This window comes from Aquarana catesbeiana, linkage group LG01 (genome assembly GCF_042186555.1).
Source record: "Aquarana catesbeiana isolate 2022-GZ linkage group LG01, ASM4218655v1, whole genome shotgun sequence".
NCBI classification, from domain to species: Eukaryota; Metazoa; Chordata; class Amphibia; order Anura; family Ranidae; genus Aquarana; species Aquarana catesbeiana.
In genome coordinates, this window is record NC_133324.1 from 81,411,659 (window position 1) to 81,430,348 (window position 18,690).

General features: G+C 45.2%; 1 protein-coding gene across 4 annotated transcripts in view; it reads right to left on the minus strand.

Moving 5' to 3' along the window:
- Positions 1-18,690, minus strand: part of C1QTNF3 (C1q and TNF related 3) — a 146,036-nt gene that overhangs the window by 112,700 nt on the left and 14,646 nt on the right. For 3 of the 4 annotated variants that reach the window (XM_073629547.1, XM_073632044.1, XM_073631191.1), the window contains exon 3: positions 11,317-11,471. In XM_073629547.1, coding sequence (XP_073485648.1) covers positions 11,317-11,471 — 155 coding nt within the window. Of the gene's footprint in view, positions 1-11,312; positions 11,472-18,690 lie in introns of all 4 variants that reach the window. The other variant, XM_073630378.1, reaches the window with a different exon arrangement.

Sequence of the window (18,690 nt, forward strand, 5' to 3'; positions counted from 1 at the left end):
TCCCTGCTCTCAAGGTGCTTACAATGAAGGGTCTCTATCTCACATGCATACATATACTAGGGCCACTTAACCTACCAGCATGTCTTTGGGGTGTGGGAGGAAACACACACACAAACACAGGAAGGAAAATCTTCATGCAGGTAGTTTTGTGGTTGTGGTTTGAATTGATGACCCTAGTACTGTAAGGTAAAAGTGCTAATCACCAAGCCATTGTGCTGCTTAAACATATTTTAAGACACTAGCTATCATGGTGGTGAATGGTATTTAGGTTCCACCTAACGATTCTCATCTACGCAGAGTGAGAGGCTACAGGGCTTGCATCTCATAGCTTAGTAATGTTTGGTCTGGGTCCTGGTGCCTGGAGGCTTTGTAGAGCTTTTGTTGGGATAAAGCCTCAGTTCCAAGGTCTACATCCCACCTGGCAGCTGGACCTCAGTGACTGTATGGCATGTGATGACACTGTACGGCATGTGATGGCACTGTACGGTCTGTGATGATTCTGTACGGCATGTGATGGCACTGTACGGCATGTGATGGCTCTATATGGCATGTGATGGCTCTGTACGGCATGTGATGACTCTGTACGGCATGTGATGGCACTGTATGGCATGTGATGACTCTGTACGGCATGTGAAGGCACTGTACGGCATGTGATGACTCTGTACGGCATGTGATGGCACTGTACGGCATGTAATGGCTCTGCACGGCATGTGATGGCTCTGTACGGCATGTGATGGCACTGGGGATGATGGGATTGTATAGGAGTACAGGGGATGGGGGGATAGGGATGGGATCAGGGATGGGATCAGCGACAGAGGGATGGTAGGGGGGTGGGATCAGTGACAGAGGGATGGTGGTGGGGGGGTGGGATCAGTGACAGAGGGATGGTGGTGGGGGGTGACATCAGTGACAGAGGGATGATTTGTATTTACAATAAAGGAGACTCTGGGGACACATCGGGGATGACTTTATATTTGGGGGAGTTGTCAGTCTCCTCTCCTATGTACTGTACACAGGTATGTTCTATACACATAGCACTGTGTTCATTTCAGAGAACAGACACAGGGCACAGGTCACTATGTTCCTCACCATGTCTCCTCTTCTGATATAACACAGTGCTGTGTGTAGAGCGATTATGTAAGGTACCTGTGATAGGTAGTGTCTGAAGTGGAGCTTGTGTGCTGAGGATTTACTTAGTCAGGCAGATCAGGATGGTAAGAGATCAGGCAAAGCGGTACACAATCGAAATGCAGAGATTGGCCAGGCAAGAAAAGGTCATACACGAGCTGGCGGTGAAGTACAAAATCAGCAGGCTAGAGAGTAGTCAGGAATTCAGGCAGAAGTTCAAATACGGTATTCAGAGTCAAAAAGCAGTCAAAACACCCAGGAAGCTAGTCCAAACAAGTGGGCACTGAGAGATAGGAAGTGCTGCTATTTATGGGCTGCTTTGATTGTAGACTGTCCACAGCTGGCAGCAGGTGGGGCTAGTGAGTCCAAAGTAATGCATTAAACTAAGAGAACATAGCTGTAACTCCAGAGCTCCTCTGTGGCACAACAAGTAAGACTGCAGCTGTGGGACCAGGAACATCCCAGTTCAAATACACCCAGGTACATGACAGGCCCCCCTCCCCAGTGGACCCCTCCGGGGGCCTAGCGGGGTTTAGTGGGAAAGGAGGCATGGAAGCCTTGAATAAGAGCAGAGCATGCAAATCTCTGGCTGGGACCCAGGAACGGTGATGGGATATCTCTTCAAATGAACCAGAAACCGTAGGCCACGACCCTGTCTTCTAGAATCAAGAATCTTAGAGACTTCAAACTCATTTTGTCCATCAACAAGAACAGGAGGAGGTAGCTGTTGCATTCTGGAGTAGCGATTAAAAATTGTCTTTTTGAGGAGGGAAACGTGGAATACGGGGTGAATGCGGAGAGAGAAGGGCAATTTCAACCGATACTGGCCCGACTCGAGCGATAATTCTGTAAGGACCGATGAATTGAGGGCCCAATTTGGTAGAAGGTTGTTTCAGTCTCACATATTTGGTTGATAGCCAAACTCTGTCCCCCACCACATATGGAGGTATATGGCGTCTTCGTTTGTTGGAGAAAAGCGCATACTTGCCTGCTGACTTCCGTAGTAATAAGTAAATCTTTTTCCAATGTAGCAAAATATTTTTCACCCGCAGATCTGCTGCTGGTACAAGAAGGCTGAAGTAGGGGAAAAGTCTGAGGGTGATAGCATAGGGTTGCGTAGAATGGTGTGGTATGAAGAGCACTGTGCCAACGGGAATTAATGGCGAACTCAACCAAAGGCAAATACTCAGACCAGTTGGAGTGTAAGGCATTGACATAATGTCGAAGATAGGTTTCTAGGGTCTGGTTCATGCATTCGGTTTGACCATCTGAGATCCGTGGTCTGAGACGACATTGGTAGGTATGCCATGATATCTCACAATATGGGAAAGGAAGAGGGTAGACAGTGCTTCCGCTGTAGGTAATCCTGGGAGCGGCACAAAATGAGACATTTTGGAAAAGCAATCCACTATGACCCATATAGCAGTCATGCCCTCAGACTTGGTTAGGTCTGTAATGAAGTCCATAGTCAAATGGGTCCAAGGCTGGCGAGGTGCCGGAAGAGGTTGTAACAGTCCAGTAGGCAATGTGTGAGGTACTTTATTAGCAGCATAAGTTGGACAGGCAGCCACATAGTCAGTAACATGTCTTTTCATATGAGGCCACCAGACATGACGTTGCAAGGTCTTAAGAGTGATGGTGACACCAGGATGACCGGATAACACACCATCATGAGCCCAGAGGAGTACAGGTTTTCTGAGGCTAGGGGCTACGAACAGGCGACCTGGTGGTATCTTCAAGTCTTGGGGAACATGATTCTGGGTTTCTGTTGGGAAAGAGCCGTAGAGATCTGTGCGACAATTTTGTGAGGTGGCATTATATACTGCTCGGTAGGTTGATCTTCTTCAGAGGTAGCAAACTGTCTGGAAAGAGCATCGGCTTTCTTGTTTTTATGCCCAGGAACATAAAAAAAAAAATTTAAACGGGAGAAAAACAGAGCTCTTCGAGCCTAACGTGAGTTAAAACGTCTTGCAGTCTGAAGATACAGCAGGTTTGTATGGTCAGTGAGGATAGAAAAAGGCTTGGGAGCCCCTTCCAGATGTCGCCATTTAGACAATGCCAATTTGATGGCCAGCAGTTCTCGATTCCCAACATCATAATTCATCTCCGCTAGAAAACTATCTAGAAAAAAACACTACTGGATGGATTCTACCCAACTTAGGTTGTCTCTGGGACAGCACGGCACCTGCTCCTACTTCGGAGGCATCAACCTCAACTATGTACTGGAAATCGGGATTTGGATGCTGAAGAATTGGAGCCTTGCTGAACATGTCTTTTAATTGCTGGAAAAGCCGATTCTGCTTCTGAGGACCACACCTTGCAGTTTGTACCATTCTTAGTCATAGCAGTAAGGGGGGCCGCAATGGAGGCAAAACCTTTGATAAAGCGTCTGTAGTAATTTGCAAACCCTAGAAAGCTTTGGAGCCCTCTTAAAGTGGTCGGTTGGGGCCATTGCAAGACATCGGAAAGTTTTTGAGGGTCCATTTGAAAATCGACAGTACTTATAATGTATCCAAGGAAAGGAATACAGCTTTGATGGAAACTGCATTTCTCAATCTTCCCGTAAAGATGGTTTTCTCTCAGTCGTTGTAATACCTGCTTTACATGTGAGATGTGCTCTAGATAAGTCTTGGAAAAGATTAAACTGTCTATGTATATGATATAAACATATGTTTATGTATATGATCACAAAACTGTTGCTAAAATCATGAAAAATGTCATTCATGAAACTTTGGAAGACAGCAGGGGTGTTACAAATGGCATAACTAGATATACAAAATGTCCATTACGAGTGTTGAATGCTGTCTTCCACTCGTCCTCGTATTTAATTCGAATCAGATTATAAGCTCCTCGTAGGTCCAGCTTAGAGAAGATAACGACTCCCTTAAGTACATCAAACAGTTCAAGAATGAGAGGCAAAGGGTAGGAGTCTTTTACAGTGATTTGATTTAACCCTCTGCATAATCTATGCATGGTCGAAGACCCCCATCTTTTTTTTCAACAAAGAAAAAACCTGCCCCTACTGGAGAAGAAGAGGGTCAGATAAAAGTTGTCTTTTACGTATTTCTTCATGGATTTTTATTCAAGCAAAGACAGGGGATAGGTCCTTCCTTTGGGAAGAGGTGCTCCAGGAATCAAATTCTTTGCGCATTCAAAAGAACGATGTGGAGGTAAAACCTCTGCCTTTTGCTTGCAAAATACATCTGCAAACTAATGGTATTCATGAGGCAAGGTAGGTGGGATGGTAACGGAAGCCAACAGACAACCAGAAAGTCTTTTGGGTTGAGACAAACAGTTTAGATGACAGAACAACCCCCAAGAGGTTAGTTCTCCATTTTCCCAATCAAAAGAAGGGTTATGTTGTTGTAACCATGGGTAACCAAGGATAACGGGCAGAAGTGGGGAATCAATAAGAGACAAGACAACTTCCTCTTTGTGGAGTGCGCCTACCTGAAGGGTGATAGTCGTAGTCTCAAATTTTACAATGCCATCTCCCAAGGGTTGTCCTCTCAGGGTGGTGATGTTCAGGGGTCTAGACTTTGGAACAAATGGGATTTTATTTTCTTTAGCAAAAGTGTAGTCCAAGAATATGCCAGCGGCTCCAGAATCCACAAAAGCCTCACAGGAGACAAGTTTAGAGGGTAAATGGATAATTGCGGGAATAGTAATCTTGGTCTTGGAGGATATACCTGTAAGGTCTAACCCAGCTCCTCCAACACTGGTTAGATCCTGCCTTTTACTGGACGGGAAGGGCAGACAGATAACAAATGTCCTTTAAGTCCACAGTACAGGCATAGGCCCAATGCACACCTCCTTTGTTTCTCTGACTCAGGTGGAGACGGCTTACTTCTATGAGTTCCACAGGTGCCCGGGATTCAACTGAGATTTCAGGGTCTGGCTGAGGTGGTGTTTGGAAGTTAGGGGCCAAACGGTAAACTGACCTAGGAAACTTGCGAGTTCTAAGTCTCTCTTGGCACCTTTCATGATACCGGACATCCAGACGAACATACAGCTCTATGAATTTCTCAAGGTCTTCTGGGGAATCCTTATAGACTAATTCGTCCTTGATGCAATCTGTAAGACCTTTTCGGAAGGCTGCACGTAATGCCCTAGAGTCCCAATTAGTCTCAGCAGCCAGGGTACGGAACTATATTGTGCCACAGACCTGGTACCTTGTTGTATGTCCAAAAGTGAGTTCTCAGCTGCAGAAGCTCTATCTGGCTTGCCAAATACAGTCTGGAGAGAAGCCAGAAGCGTCTAGCAGCACAGGATCATTGTGTTCTAGGTAAGGAGAGACCCAGGCCAGGGCCTTCCCCTTTAACAAGGAAATTACAAAAGTCACTTTGGCAGACGAAGTGTTAAAAGTCCCAGGGTTGTTGCGGAAATGCAAACGGCAAACATTTAAAAAGCCTCTGCAGTCCTCAGTATCACCACCAAATTTTTCAGACAGGGGAAGCTTGGGTGGTACAGAAGAGGTGGGGTGGATTGGAGCAGGAGTCTGGACCGTAGCAGAAGGACCAGACAAGCAAGATTTAAGCATAGTACAAAGTTCATCTAACTTGGCATCCAGGGAAGAAAGATGCTGTTCATGAGCTCCAATCAATTGTCCCTGAAGTGAAATCGCCTTAACAATCTCAGCAGGGTCCACTGCCATTGTGGCCCATTTGAAATGTAAGGTACCTGTGATAGGTAGTGTATCCGAAGTGGAGCTTGTGCACTGAGGATTCAGGCGAAAACTTAGTCAGGCAGATCAGGACGGCAACAGATCAGGCAAAGCAGTACACAATCGAAATCCAGAGATTGCTCAGGCAGGCAAAGGTCATACATGAGCTGGCAGTAAAGTACAAAATCAGCAGGCTAGAGAGTAGTCAGGAATTCAGGCAGAAGTTCAAATACGGTATTCAGACTCACAAAGCAGTCACAAACGGGCACTGAGAGATAGGAAGTGCTGCTATTTATGGGCTGCTTTGATTGCAGATTGTCCACAGCTGGCAGCAGGTGGGGCTAGTGAGTCCAAGGTAATGCATCAAACTAAGAGAACATAGCTATAACTCCAGAACTCCTCTGTGGCACAACAAGTAAGACGGCAGCTGTGGGACCAGGAACATCCCAGTTCAAATACACCCAGGTACATGACAGATGACAGATTACCAGTGTTCATAGAAGTTTTCAGTGACAATCCCCCCTCCCCCATCGGCTGGAGGAGATACTGACATGAACTTTGAATGAAGGGGGGAGGGGATTCAGAGTACACAGGAAGAAACATCAAAGCCCAGGGGAGAGGAGAGCTTGCAGATAACAGCCAGAGAAAGGTGAGGATTTCAATGCTTGTATCACACTGTCTCTGCTTCCTGGTTTTAACTGGGGACACGCTGCCATGGAAAAAGAGGCATGTGAAGAACGTGCTCATTCTAGATAGCAGCCTTCGTGTGCACCTCTTCACCAGGCACACCCACATGTCCTCCAGAGGGAGGGAGTGAAGGAGAGGTTGGATTATGGAGCTGTATCCACCCCCTGGAAACTTTTGAACTGAGAAAGAACCGTTAGAGGCTAATTCTGGACACTTCAAAAGACTATTCTGCAAAAATCAAAGGGCTGAGGAAAGAAAGAAATGCAATGTAGGTATGAGGGTAGCATGTACTACCTGTTTTTGCATTTCCCATACTTCTCCTTTTAATGAAAAACTCCTCAAAATGAAGGGAAATACACTTTTTCTTGTTGCCACTAAAACAGGTGCCCGCTTTGGAAAACTACCTTTTTTGTTTTGTTGACAGCTGTAAAGTTTCAGACTCCAATTCACTTTATGTCATGATGAAAATGTTCACTGTAACAATTAGTGAGATCTTTCTCAAAAAAATTAAACAACTGACATATGTTCCAAACATTTTCCATTTTACCCACGGTTAGCAAACCATTTTTAGAGTTCTGCTTTAAACTGGGCCTATTAGCCACCCAATATTTGCTGCAGAATCCTACACAACCTGTTCAGGTGTCCCTCTATTCCACCTCAGAAAAATTGCAAATTCATTTTATGACTTCATTTACAATGGTTTCAAACATATCCAATCATCCTTACACAAGTGTTGCGTAACGCCCGTACGTGTCAATGGTGAATATGGTTATCAACCACCCTGCCAGCCAGACACATTCCTTGCAGATTTGCTTTGCTTTTTTATTTAGGGGATTGAACTTGGATGAGGAAAGGGTTAATATTGGATACCCACTTGATCAGCAGAAAAATCTTTGGGGACATAGAACTATATACATGTAGCAATAACTCTCGGTGGAGCTGCTGGTTTAAGCAGGCTTGTTACCTTCACTCTCAATACCTCTGTTTCACCGACACCGGGTCTAGGGTTCCGTTGAGTTTACCTCTGGATGATATAAGCACCAAACACTTGAGTAGATTTTCCAATGCTTTAATAAAACGAACAAGGGAAGTAGCAGGAAAGAGGTAGTAGGAAAGCTGCAGGGAAGCTCAAATACCTTTATGTTGTATTTCTTCAGAACATTCTTTGTGATTGAACACTTGTAATTGAATAGTCCCCCTTTCGTAGGATTTAATCTTTGCCCGCCTGGATAGACATCTCTCACTTGCCTAGCAGCCAGTACGTAGCACCTCTTCCACAGGATGTATTGGTTTGTGATGAATGTCAGATACAGTACTTGAACCTTTAAGCCAACCCGGCAGTACTATACTGTAAGATTACTTCGGAATGCGTCCTCCAACCGAGTCACCAGGCCCCTCTCCAGACCAGCACTCTGCATAATCCTTCCAAGACGGGTCCTCCCCTGGGATCTTCTCGGTTGTCCAGCTTCTTCACTCAGGATAGACAGGTTAGGACCATTCCTCCGCTGCTGTGGTAGGCCCCAGACAGGCTTCTGGGCCCACCCACATGCCGCAGCGACGCGGGCCTCCGGAACAGAGGACCACCAGGTGGTATTTCTAGTGCATACCTGTCGACCAGGAGGGCCAGCAGGTGGCTGAGAATGAACTCTAAAACATGGCGTCTGTCCCATAAATATCCTCTCCCAGAATGCAACTCGGAAGACCACCTCCATCGAGTTATCTCCGGGACAGAGGAGCACTCATTCGCTTCAACACGTTGCTTTTCCAACACCTGCCGATGGTGACAACGACACCCACTGGCACAATGTGGAACTGCATGCAACGTCAGCCAAGCTGGAACAGAGGAAAATCTAACTTCCTATAATAAGCGACCCACTAAATTTACCTATCAGCGGTAGATAAAAATCTACCAGCGCTATATACATGTGGTATATACACACATCTTCACTTCTACCTCCAGTACAGACTTGCTTGTAGAACTACAACTCCCTGGACCAGCTAGTACTGACAAACTGATCCAACACAGACTCAGTCAGATCCAATTGAATGCCCTTTGCAGGCAGGGACCGCGGGCCCCTTTAGTAGTGTAGCAAAAATAGAGGCTTTTGGTGGAAGCTGTCCTATCTGTGACTACTGCTCCCAGTACCACCTCTTAAGGCACTGCCAGCTGTCTGATTGCAGCTGCCCCTTCACTAGCCCTCCTGGCTACTTCTCCACAGTCCTCCCAGACTGACTCTGCATCCATCCCAGACTGCTTGCACCAAGTCAGGCATGCCTCTCAGTTCTCTGACTGAAACACCCACCAGCCCACTTGGTTGTCTTTCTTCCTGGAGACTTGCCCAGCAGTGTCCTCCGGCTGTCCTCTCCTTGCTCTCGTGCCTCCTGGTCAGGATTCCTCTGTGTTTTGTGAAGGGGTCCCTTCTACACCGAGCCCAGGGCGAGGTCACCCCTCCAGACTTGGGGGCACCCTCAAGGGCCACTGACAGCCTAACATTCCATCTCCATCTTCCCCCTGAACTCACATTGCCCTAGCTGGGCTGACCCTGAGAATTTGAGGGGGCCTGCCTCCTGCCAACCCATTTGTTGGGGATTGGTCAGGGCCCTCAGAACACTCCAGACAGCTCCTTCTAGACCCCACCAAAATGCTTCTGGAATCTTCTCCAAATTTCCAACTAGCAGGGGAGTCACCAGAGAAGCTGCTGATGAGTCATCCAGCCTACCTGAGTCACTAATCCGACCCAGAAAAACACACTGGCTTGGCTGCCAGTCAGTCCAGCAGCAATGGTCCAGTTCAGGTAGGTTCGTGAAAGCTAGACATATTAAATAGAGAAAAGCTGTACACATTGTTATAGAAACAATCCTCCCAACACTGAGATATTACGGGAACTTATGTGGTATAAGCAATAGCCTTTAGAGAAAGAGATAACACAAAAGTCAGACAACAAGGAAATGTCATTTTTAATAGCATTCCCTGGTATCTTCTAGAATCCAAGGAAGGAACTGATTTCTATTTTTCTAATCTCTAGGAAACCAAAGTCATCTGCACCGTATTTATGAGTGTGCCATATGTACAGAGATGGGTTACAACTGCTAACCAATCAGAGGCAAGATTTATAGATGTTTACATTTATAGTCATTACATAAAGTAAATAACTAAATACAACTATACCAATACACATCTTTGATCTGACAGCATATTTAAAATGTTATATGTGCAATAAAAATGGCAATTGCTTTCACTTCCGGAAACTGAGCTCTATGGTGAATAATAATATGGAGCATTACAGCAACAGTGCTAAAGGGTTATACAGCTGTGTTTAATCCTATTTAGAAGTGAAATATAAAATCTGTTAAACGATTACAAGACTATTTGTGACATCACCATATATACTAAAGCATTATAATTTTGACTTTGACATTAAAGCCTCCATATTTGGTTAGTGATGTCATCCAGGGACTACTGTCTATTGTTACATTTTGCAGCAGGGCTTGGGAGCTATCATTTGTGTTACATGAGCGATGGAATCAGATGTGTTTGTGGGTCTTATCTTCTGATCTTAGGACTTAAAGTCTATGTCTTTATTTACTACTTACATTTTTTTTTTTTGTGAACGATTAGGGGGTACATTGTACCCCTTACTTATTCACGTTTGAGAAGCTGGTATCTGAGAACCACCTTATTTTCAAAAAAGGGAATTCCAAATTTTGTTAAGTTCCCTGTCTGCAGACCCCCACAACTAGTGGGCCAGGGTTGTGGGGAATAGGCCCTTTACCTCATCAACATAGGGACAAGGTACTTTGCCAGGGGGGGGTAAGGGTCTGGTATTTGCCATGCTAGGAAAAGGACCTGGTATAGATTTTTGGGGGAAAGGGACCAACAAGATTTTTTTGTGTGCACCCCCCCCCAAAAAAAAATTTATACCAGACCTGAGGCACTGGTATGAGTTTGATGGGGACACTACCCTTTGTTTTTTTTGTTTTTTTACAGTCCTTGCCCCTTTGTTTACATTTACTTGTTCGTTGGGGTTTATTAGTATTAAGCCGACCATACATGGATCAAAATTAGGCCAGTTCAGCAGGGTCTGGCTGAATTTTGATCCATGTACTGTATGAGCAGGCTTATAGTACCAAAATGGATCCATCAATTGACTTGGGTACAACCAGCCTGTGGGATTATTCTACACGCGACTACTGCCAGCAGCTACAGCTGCTAGAAGTAATCATTGCATTCTGCTATCCAGGTAGGCTCCCCGCAACCCCATACCCCCCCGATGGCAGAATACAATAGCAATGCAAGGGAATTGAGAGAGTGATTCCATGGTGGAAGAAAAGAAAATCAATTCATGTATGGCTTGCCTTACAGATTTTTTCTAGGTTGGTGACACTTAGGTGTAGTGTTAAGGATTAGGTGTAGTGTTGGCTGGGCTGAAGAACTTATAAGACACAAACTGATTCCATTCCACTTTATTATTATTATTATTAATAAACCATTAAATGTATTTTTTATTCTACTAATGTGAATATTAATTTTAAAAGAGAGGGGTTAACACTTGGAGCCAATCAGGTGTGCAGAGCTGTGTATATCTCAGGACTGTATGAACAGAAGTCCTTATCCTTTGTGTAAATTCTATTAATAGGACTGTGACACCCCTCATTTTTAGAATGACCATAGTCACACTGAAAAAAAATGTTGCAATTTTTTCTTCATCTTGTTGGTAAAAGCACAAAGCGACCAACATATCATACATATAGAGGCCTAAACAAATGTGTCAGTACAAACTATAACAATTCTTTGGACCTCAGTTCCTTAAATAATGGCAGTTATGAAAATGACTTGCCTGCAGTTCGGAAGGAACACCGGGAAAACCTTTTTCTCCCTTTATCCCAATATGACCACGCTCTCCTCTTGGGCCCATGTCCCCCTTATCTCCCTTTTCACCTTTTGGCCCATCTTGCCCCGTTGCTCCGTTGTTTCCATTGTTCCCATGATTTCCTGTATATCAGATATAATAAAGCATAGCTTTTGTGAGACACTGCATAATCTGCGATACACAGCAGCAAATTATAGACCACACATTTCTCCCAGTTACAGTCTAGTGGTTTATTCAACATAAAATAGAGTTTTATTGAAGCTTGGCAGCAGTGTTGGGCATTGCGTTATTACCTTTTATTACTGCAATAACTGTTTTTACCCAGAAAGTCAAACCCAAACAGTCTAATGTACATGCAGACACATTATTTCCATTTTCCAAATCTACAGTGGAGATGAAGCACAAATCATTGCTACAAAGCACATCAGTAGGCCTAACCAGAAGATTGAAATAAAATCTTCAGAACAATGGGAGGAATTTTCTTTATGCAATTCATAGAGGGAAAAAAAAATAATATCAATCAAGCCTATATAGTTACATACTGAATGCATATTGTTTATATGTGTAATGGTTACAATCAAATACTTGAAGATGTATTAAACCCAAAACCAAAGATGTAATATATTGCAGTTTACCAATCATTAGATGTGGCTGCATTCGTTTTCTTTTTTTCCCTCTGTTTTCACCTGGTGATCTCACCACTATCATACCATCTGTATCAGAGTGCCCCCACTCTGGATAAATAAATAAAAGCTGATCATTGTAAGCACCCCTGTCAGTAGTAAATGTTTTGTCTTAACTCTTTCGCTGCTACACCTGCAGAACAGCTTGTTCTGTTAAAAACAAAAGACTTACTGGCCAGACCAAAAGGTGAAAATAAAGGATAGAAAGCCTTAAAAAGACAAAAAAAAAGAAAACAAATGCATCTAAGAATTGGTAAGGTGCAATATATTAAATGTTCTCTTTTAGGTTTAATACCGCTTTAGTATATTACTAGATGAAACATTTTCTTAAATTTGTCCAGCCTCTAAAGAAAGGGGTTAGTACAGTGGCAGGTAGAGGTTGATGCTGCCCTGGCTGGGAAGGGTATAGGTATTTGTGTTCCTAGGTTTTTTTTTGATGAGCTTTGCTGGGTCTGACCAACTGGTTCCGTGTGATATAAAATGAAAAATGGGTCAGCATCCTAAAGCCCCCGGGGAGGGCATGAAGCTCGGAGCTAGTAGAGTGTGCTGCTTGTTGCCATTGCCAAAGTCTTGATCGCTAGGGATCTTGCTGGGATGGGAATTCTTACTACTAGGGGACTTTCATCCTGTGCAGGTATGCTGGGGCAGCCACAAGCCTGAAGTTAGGGACTAGGGAAGTTAAGCCTGGTACACACTACAGTTTTGTTTTTTTTGTGCAACCCCGTGGGTTGTACAAAAAAAACAAACTGACAGCTCCGGTTAGGAGCCGCTGTACTAACCATACAAGGTTAGTCCATCGATCTCCCCCGCTGAGCTGTTGTGTTCTGATGGCCTGTATTATTTGTACCGGCAAATGTCTCCAGGGCTTTAGGGAAAGGACCGCACTTTATGTTGAACCTGTTATTGTCATTATGATAAATTATTCAAGTAAACTTTTTGAAATTTGTCCTTGCCTTGTCTGAAGTTACTAAAAGGGGTGTAATGCAAGTCTACGGCTCAGGTCACTACACACCTTGGGGTATAAAAATAATGGTACCAGAGTTAATACAGTGTGAAGATACAGTGGTTACCAAGGTTAGCGAAGGTTCCTCAAGTGGCCTGTCCTAAGCATGAACAGTGGCTTGCAGCAAGGGAAATGTTGTAGGCACTCCTTCTGCAGCCATCCATCTCCCATAGTAATGGGAGCAGATTTGCACCACTAGGGCCCTCAGCCTGTACACGGGTACAGAAGAGGAAGGGTTAAGTGAAGTGCACGCATAGATTCAGGGCTATGTGCATGGTGGGGGTCCTTAACGTTACTGGGAGGTAACAGTGATACCCTGGACAGGTAGAGAAGAAATGCACAAGTAACGTGGTGGTGATTAATCATCTCTTCAAAGTAAAGATACCCCATGTGTAAGACAGTGAGTCTGTACAAGGTGGATAGCATAGCCCAGAAGAACCCACCTCAGGGTAGGCCTCTCACGTGACTCTCGTTTGGTGCCCAATGAGGAGGAGAATGAGGAGGACATAACGACCCTCACACCAAACCTACCCCCCCTCGTAGGCCCCTCTTACATGCAGACGCAGATTCCCATGAAAAACGCATCCTGCTTTAATCTCAGGTTCATCTCTGTGCTTTTCAGCCAATTCATTTCGAATGGGTCCATTCACCCCAAGGGGCTCATTCATGCCACAACCCCTCCAGGGCCCATTCACACCACAAGGACCTTCAACACAATCTGCAATGATCAAGTGACATACAGCCTTATCCACTTACAATAGAGCATGTAAGGAAGGTTGCAAAGCAGATAACCATGTGATAAGAGGCTAAAGTCCCATAAAACAAGCATACTGTATGCGAGTAGGTTCCCAAAATTAGCTTCAGAGTTAAACTAAAGGCAAACGTTTTTTTTTTACATTTTAAGGAAAAGGAATGAATTTAACCCCAGGCAATTGTTTTATTTTTTTGCCATTGGAGTCCATTTGGGGAGATTTCCCTTCACTTCCTGTCCTGTAGCCAAAACAAAAAAGTGAGAGGACATCCCCCCAAAGTAAGGGAATCCCAGGTTGTCACCAGACCTAATGTCCTCATTGGAAGATTTCTCCTCTATTCCCATGGACAATCTAAAAACTCAAAATTTGGGATTTTCTTTTACATTCTATGGTATGTTTGAATACAGGACAAATAGGAAAGGCAAATCTGGGACACAAGCAGAAATAAAAACCTGACAGGTATTTAAAATCCTTCTCCACGCTATCAAAAAAAAATGTTTTGCCTTTAGTTACACTTTTAATATTTTGATAGGACTTTTATTATAGTGTGCTGAGTGGGATTTCAATATTATTGTTCTTTGTTCCTCCCAAGACCTCCTGCTCTCTATCTCCCTCGTCAGCTCCTCCCATACTCGCCTCCAGGACTTCTCCCAAGCCTCTCCCATCCTTTGGAATTCCCTATCCCAATCTGTCCGACTATCTCCACTCTATCCACTTGTAGGTGATCCCTCAAAACTTTTCTCTTCAGAGAAGCCTATCCTGACCCCACCTAACAACTGTACATTTATTTATCTTCATCAGCTCATTCTCCACAGTTATTACCTTTTGTACCACTTGACCCTCCCTCTTAGATTGTAAGCTCTAATGAGCAGGGCCCTCTGATTCCTCCTGTATTGAATTGTATTATAACTGTTAGACTTGTGCACAACAGAAAATTTAGTTTAGTTTCGGTTCGTTGTCATTCGTAAAATACATAATTTTGTTCTGTTATATTCGTTATGTTACGTTAATACATTTTCGGATAATTCGTTATTTCTGTAGAGTGTCGATATTCGTTATACTGAAGCTCAAATCATGTCGAATTCATTCGTTATATGCGCTACAATTTCGTTCGTATTAGTTGAAATTCAATATTTATGTATGTATATATATTCATGATAATGATTTGTAGTTTGGGAAGTCGTTTGTTTGTTGAATCTTTTAACACACACAATGACAATATCTCTTCTCCTCTGCTCAAATACAATACAAACCCTTCTCACTCACTTCTCAGGAATGCACTTTGCCAGTAATCCAACCTCCAGCACAAAATTAATCAGCTGATTGGACTGTAAGATTTACTTTGAGTTGACCTTTTGTTTCATTAGATCTTTAACGAATTACTGAATCATGTCGAATTCATTCGTTTCCGCTATAATTACTTTTGTATTAGTTGAAATTCGATATTTATGTATGTATATTGATTTGTTATAACGATTTGTAGTTTGGAAAGTTGTTTGTTTATTGAATCTATTAACACACACAATGACAATATCTCTTCTCCTCTGCTCAAATACAATACAACACCCTTCTCACTCAGTTCTCATGAATGCACTTTGCCAGTAATCCAATCTCCAGCACAAAATTAATTAGCTGATTGGACTGTAAGATTTACTTTGAGTTGACCTTTTGTTTCATTAGATCTTTAACGAATTACCAAATCATGTCGAATTCATTCGTTATATCCGCTATAATTTCTTTCGTATTAGTTGAAATTCATTACTTTTTTATTCGGACATTCGGATACATCTGAATGTCCGTAGGATGCAAAATTTGTCTGAATTACGATTCGTTACGAAACTGATTGCACAAGCCTAGTTACTGTACTGTTTGCCCTTATGTTGTAAAGCGCTGCACAAACTGGTGGCATTATATAAATACTGTATAATAATAAAATAATAATAATTATCAGTTCAATTACTGATTTTAAGTGTTATGTAGAAGTAGACTGGTCCTATACTCAAAAAGTGACCAATTGTTATATTTTTGCTTAAGCAGTACCTTGAAAAAATCTAACTCTTGCCTTGAAATTTTCCTAAATATAGCATTGCACTTCCTTACATGTGACTGCGCCTAGACGCTCTTGTTCTGTAGTCTTATTCTGAGATAGCAGTGTTATGCCGCGTACACACGAGCGGACTTTCTATCCTACTTGGTCCGGCACACTTTCCGACGGACTTTGTCCGCCAGGTGCGCCGGACTTTAAAACGGACGGACTTGCCCACACACGCCGGGACTTTCCGGCGGGCTAAGTCCGCCCGTCTTTCCGACGGACTTTCGCCGGAGTTCCGGCGGACTTTCAGAATGAACGGACTTGCCCACACACGGACAAGTCCGTTCATTTTGAACGTGACTCAGGTGCGACGGGACTAGAAAAGGATGTCAATCTTGCCGCTTTTATCGGCGAGATTGACACCTTACTAGCCCCGTCGTGGGGCATACCAGGCCCTTAGGTCTGGTATGGATTATAAAGGGGAACCCCGCTACGCCGAAAAAACGGCGTGGGGTCCCCCTAAAATCCATACCAGACCCCGATCCGAGCACGCAGCCTGGCCGGTCAGGAAAGGGGGTGGGGACGAGCGAGCGCCCCCCCCTCCTGAACCGTACCAGGCCGCATGCCCTCAACATGGGGGTGGGTGCTTTGGGGGAGGGGGGCGCCCTGCGCCCCCCCCCCCAAAGCACCTTGTCCCCATGTTGATGAGGACAAGGGCCTCTTCCCGACAACCCTGGCCGTTGGTTGTCGGGGTCTGCGGGCGGGGGCTTATCGGAATCTGGGAGCCCCCTTTAATAAGGGGGCCCCCAGATCCCGGCCCCCCACCCTATGTAAATGAGTATGGGGTACATGGTACCCCTACCCATTTACCTAGGAAAAAAGTGTAAGTAATAAAACACACTACACAGGTTTTTAAAATATTTTATTAAACAGCTCCGGGGGGGGGATCTTCCTCCGGCTTCGGGGGTCTTCTTCCGGCTTCGGGGGTCCCTCCGCTTCATCTTCTCCCGGCGTCCGGTTGGTTCTTCTCCGCTCTCTTCTCCCGGTGTTCCTGTTCTTCGGCCGGCTCCTCTGCTGTCTTCAAGTAGCTCTCTTGCCAGCAGAGGTCCGGACTTCTGGGCTTCTGGGCTTCTGGGCTTCTGGGCTTCTCTTCCCCAGATGTTGACACGACGCTCTCTCCTGCTGGACTGCTCTCCGAGGGCTGCGTTGTGACTTATATAGGTGGAGACCCCGCCCCCTTTTGATGTCACAGTCCCTGGGCATGCTGGGACTGTGACGTTTTAGGGGGCGTGGTCACTGGGTGATGTTGACCACGCCCCCTAAAACGTCACAGTCCCAGCATGCCCAGGGACTGTGACATCAAAAGGGGGCGGGGTCCCCACCCCCTTTCCTGACCGGCCAGGCTGCGTGCTCGGATCGGGGTCTGGTATGGATTTTAGGGGGGACCCCACGCCGTTTTTTTCGGCGTAGGGGCTTCCCTTTATAATCCATACCAGACCTAAGGGCCTGGTATGCCCCGCGCTCGCCGCAATAGGAAAATGTGTTTTTCCTATTGCAGCGAGCGTGAGATGCAATACCCTGCCCTCGTGTTGTATCTGGTCCGTCGGACCAGCATACACACGAGCGGGCTTTCCGTCCGACCAGCACACACACGAGCGGACTTTCCGCCCGAAACTGAGTCCGGCGGAAAGATTTAGAACTTTCTTCAAATCTAGGTCCGGCGGGCTTTTGGGAAAAAGTCCGCCGGAAAAGTCCGCCGGTGCCTACACACGGGCGGATTGTCCGGCACACTCTGGTCCGCCGGACCAAGTATGCCGGAAAGTCCGACCGTGTGTACGCGGCATTATATCAACTAAAGCACTGCTGACTCTGACTGCTAGTCTCACCAGATTTGGACTGAGATTCATTAAAGTCACCCCTGTGCTGCTCAATGCTCCATTTACTGGAGAGGAAGATGTATCAACATTGCAATGAGTTCCTGCTTCTTCTTCATCCATTAATTTCATGTATTTATACATACTCAATCTCCCCTGCTGCTTCTTGATCATTACCCCAGCAGTCATTACATCACTAGTCATTAGGCGTGCAGCTTTGGTATGAGAAAGGAAAGCCCTGCCTCTACCAGGTTTGCCATTTCCACCAAAAGACACGATGAGGAACCGGACATGGTTATCAGTACTGGGGTTAAGATCAGTTGCAGCAAGTCTATAGGCAATACTGGTGACTAGTTCTTTGTCTTCTGCTTGCCACTTTGGCACAGCTTTCACATCAGTGGCGGTCCGTCCATTAGGGGCGCACAGGTGCTGCCCCTCCTATCAATGCGTCCAGCCCCCTAATCTGCATAGAAGGCACCGGATGCATGGATTCCAATGGCGGGGGTGTTTTTTTTAAGCACATGATTAAAGCCAGAGGCTCTAATAGGCTTCAAAGAAGGGTGGGCTCAGGGCACAGAGCACTGCACTCTGAGCCCATCCAGTTGTGTAAGAATAGCAAATGAATATCCGCTATTCTTACACTGATTCTCCTGCCAGCCAATCAGGAAGCAGGTCGTGAGACCCAGTTTCCAATTGGCCTGAAAGGAGAAGCGATCTTATTGGCCAAGGGAGAGGAGGGAGGAGATGCATGGCCAGTGGAGAAGCAGGGGCAGACCGACCAACTCACCAGCCACCACAGTCAGACTCCAGGGATGGCTCACCATCCAGCATCTGGCTAGGCCATCCAGCACTCCTTGGCTCAGACAGGAGAGGGAGGAGAAGAGGAGGAGGGGAGGGAGGAGGAGGGGAGATCGGTGCAGGACATCTGCCGCCTAAGGTAAGGAGGCCATCCGTCTCCTGCGGCGGGGGGGTGTTCCCCTCATTCATGTCTTTCTCC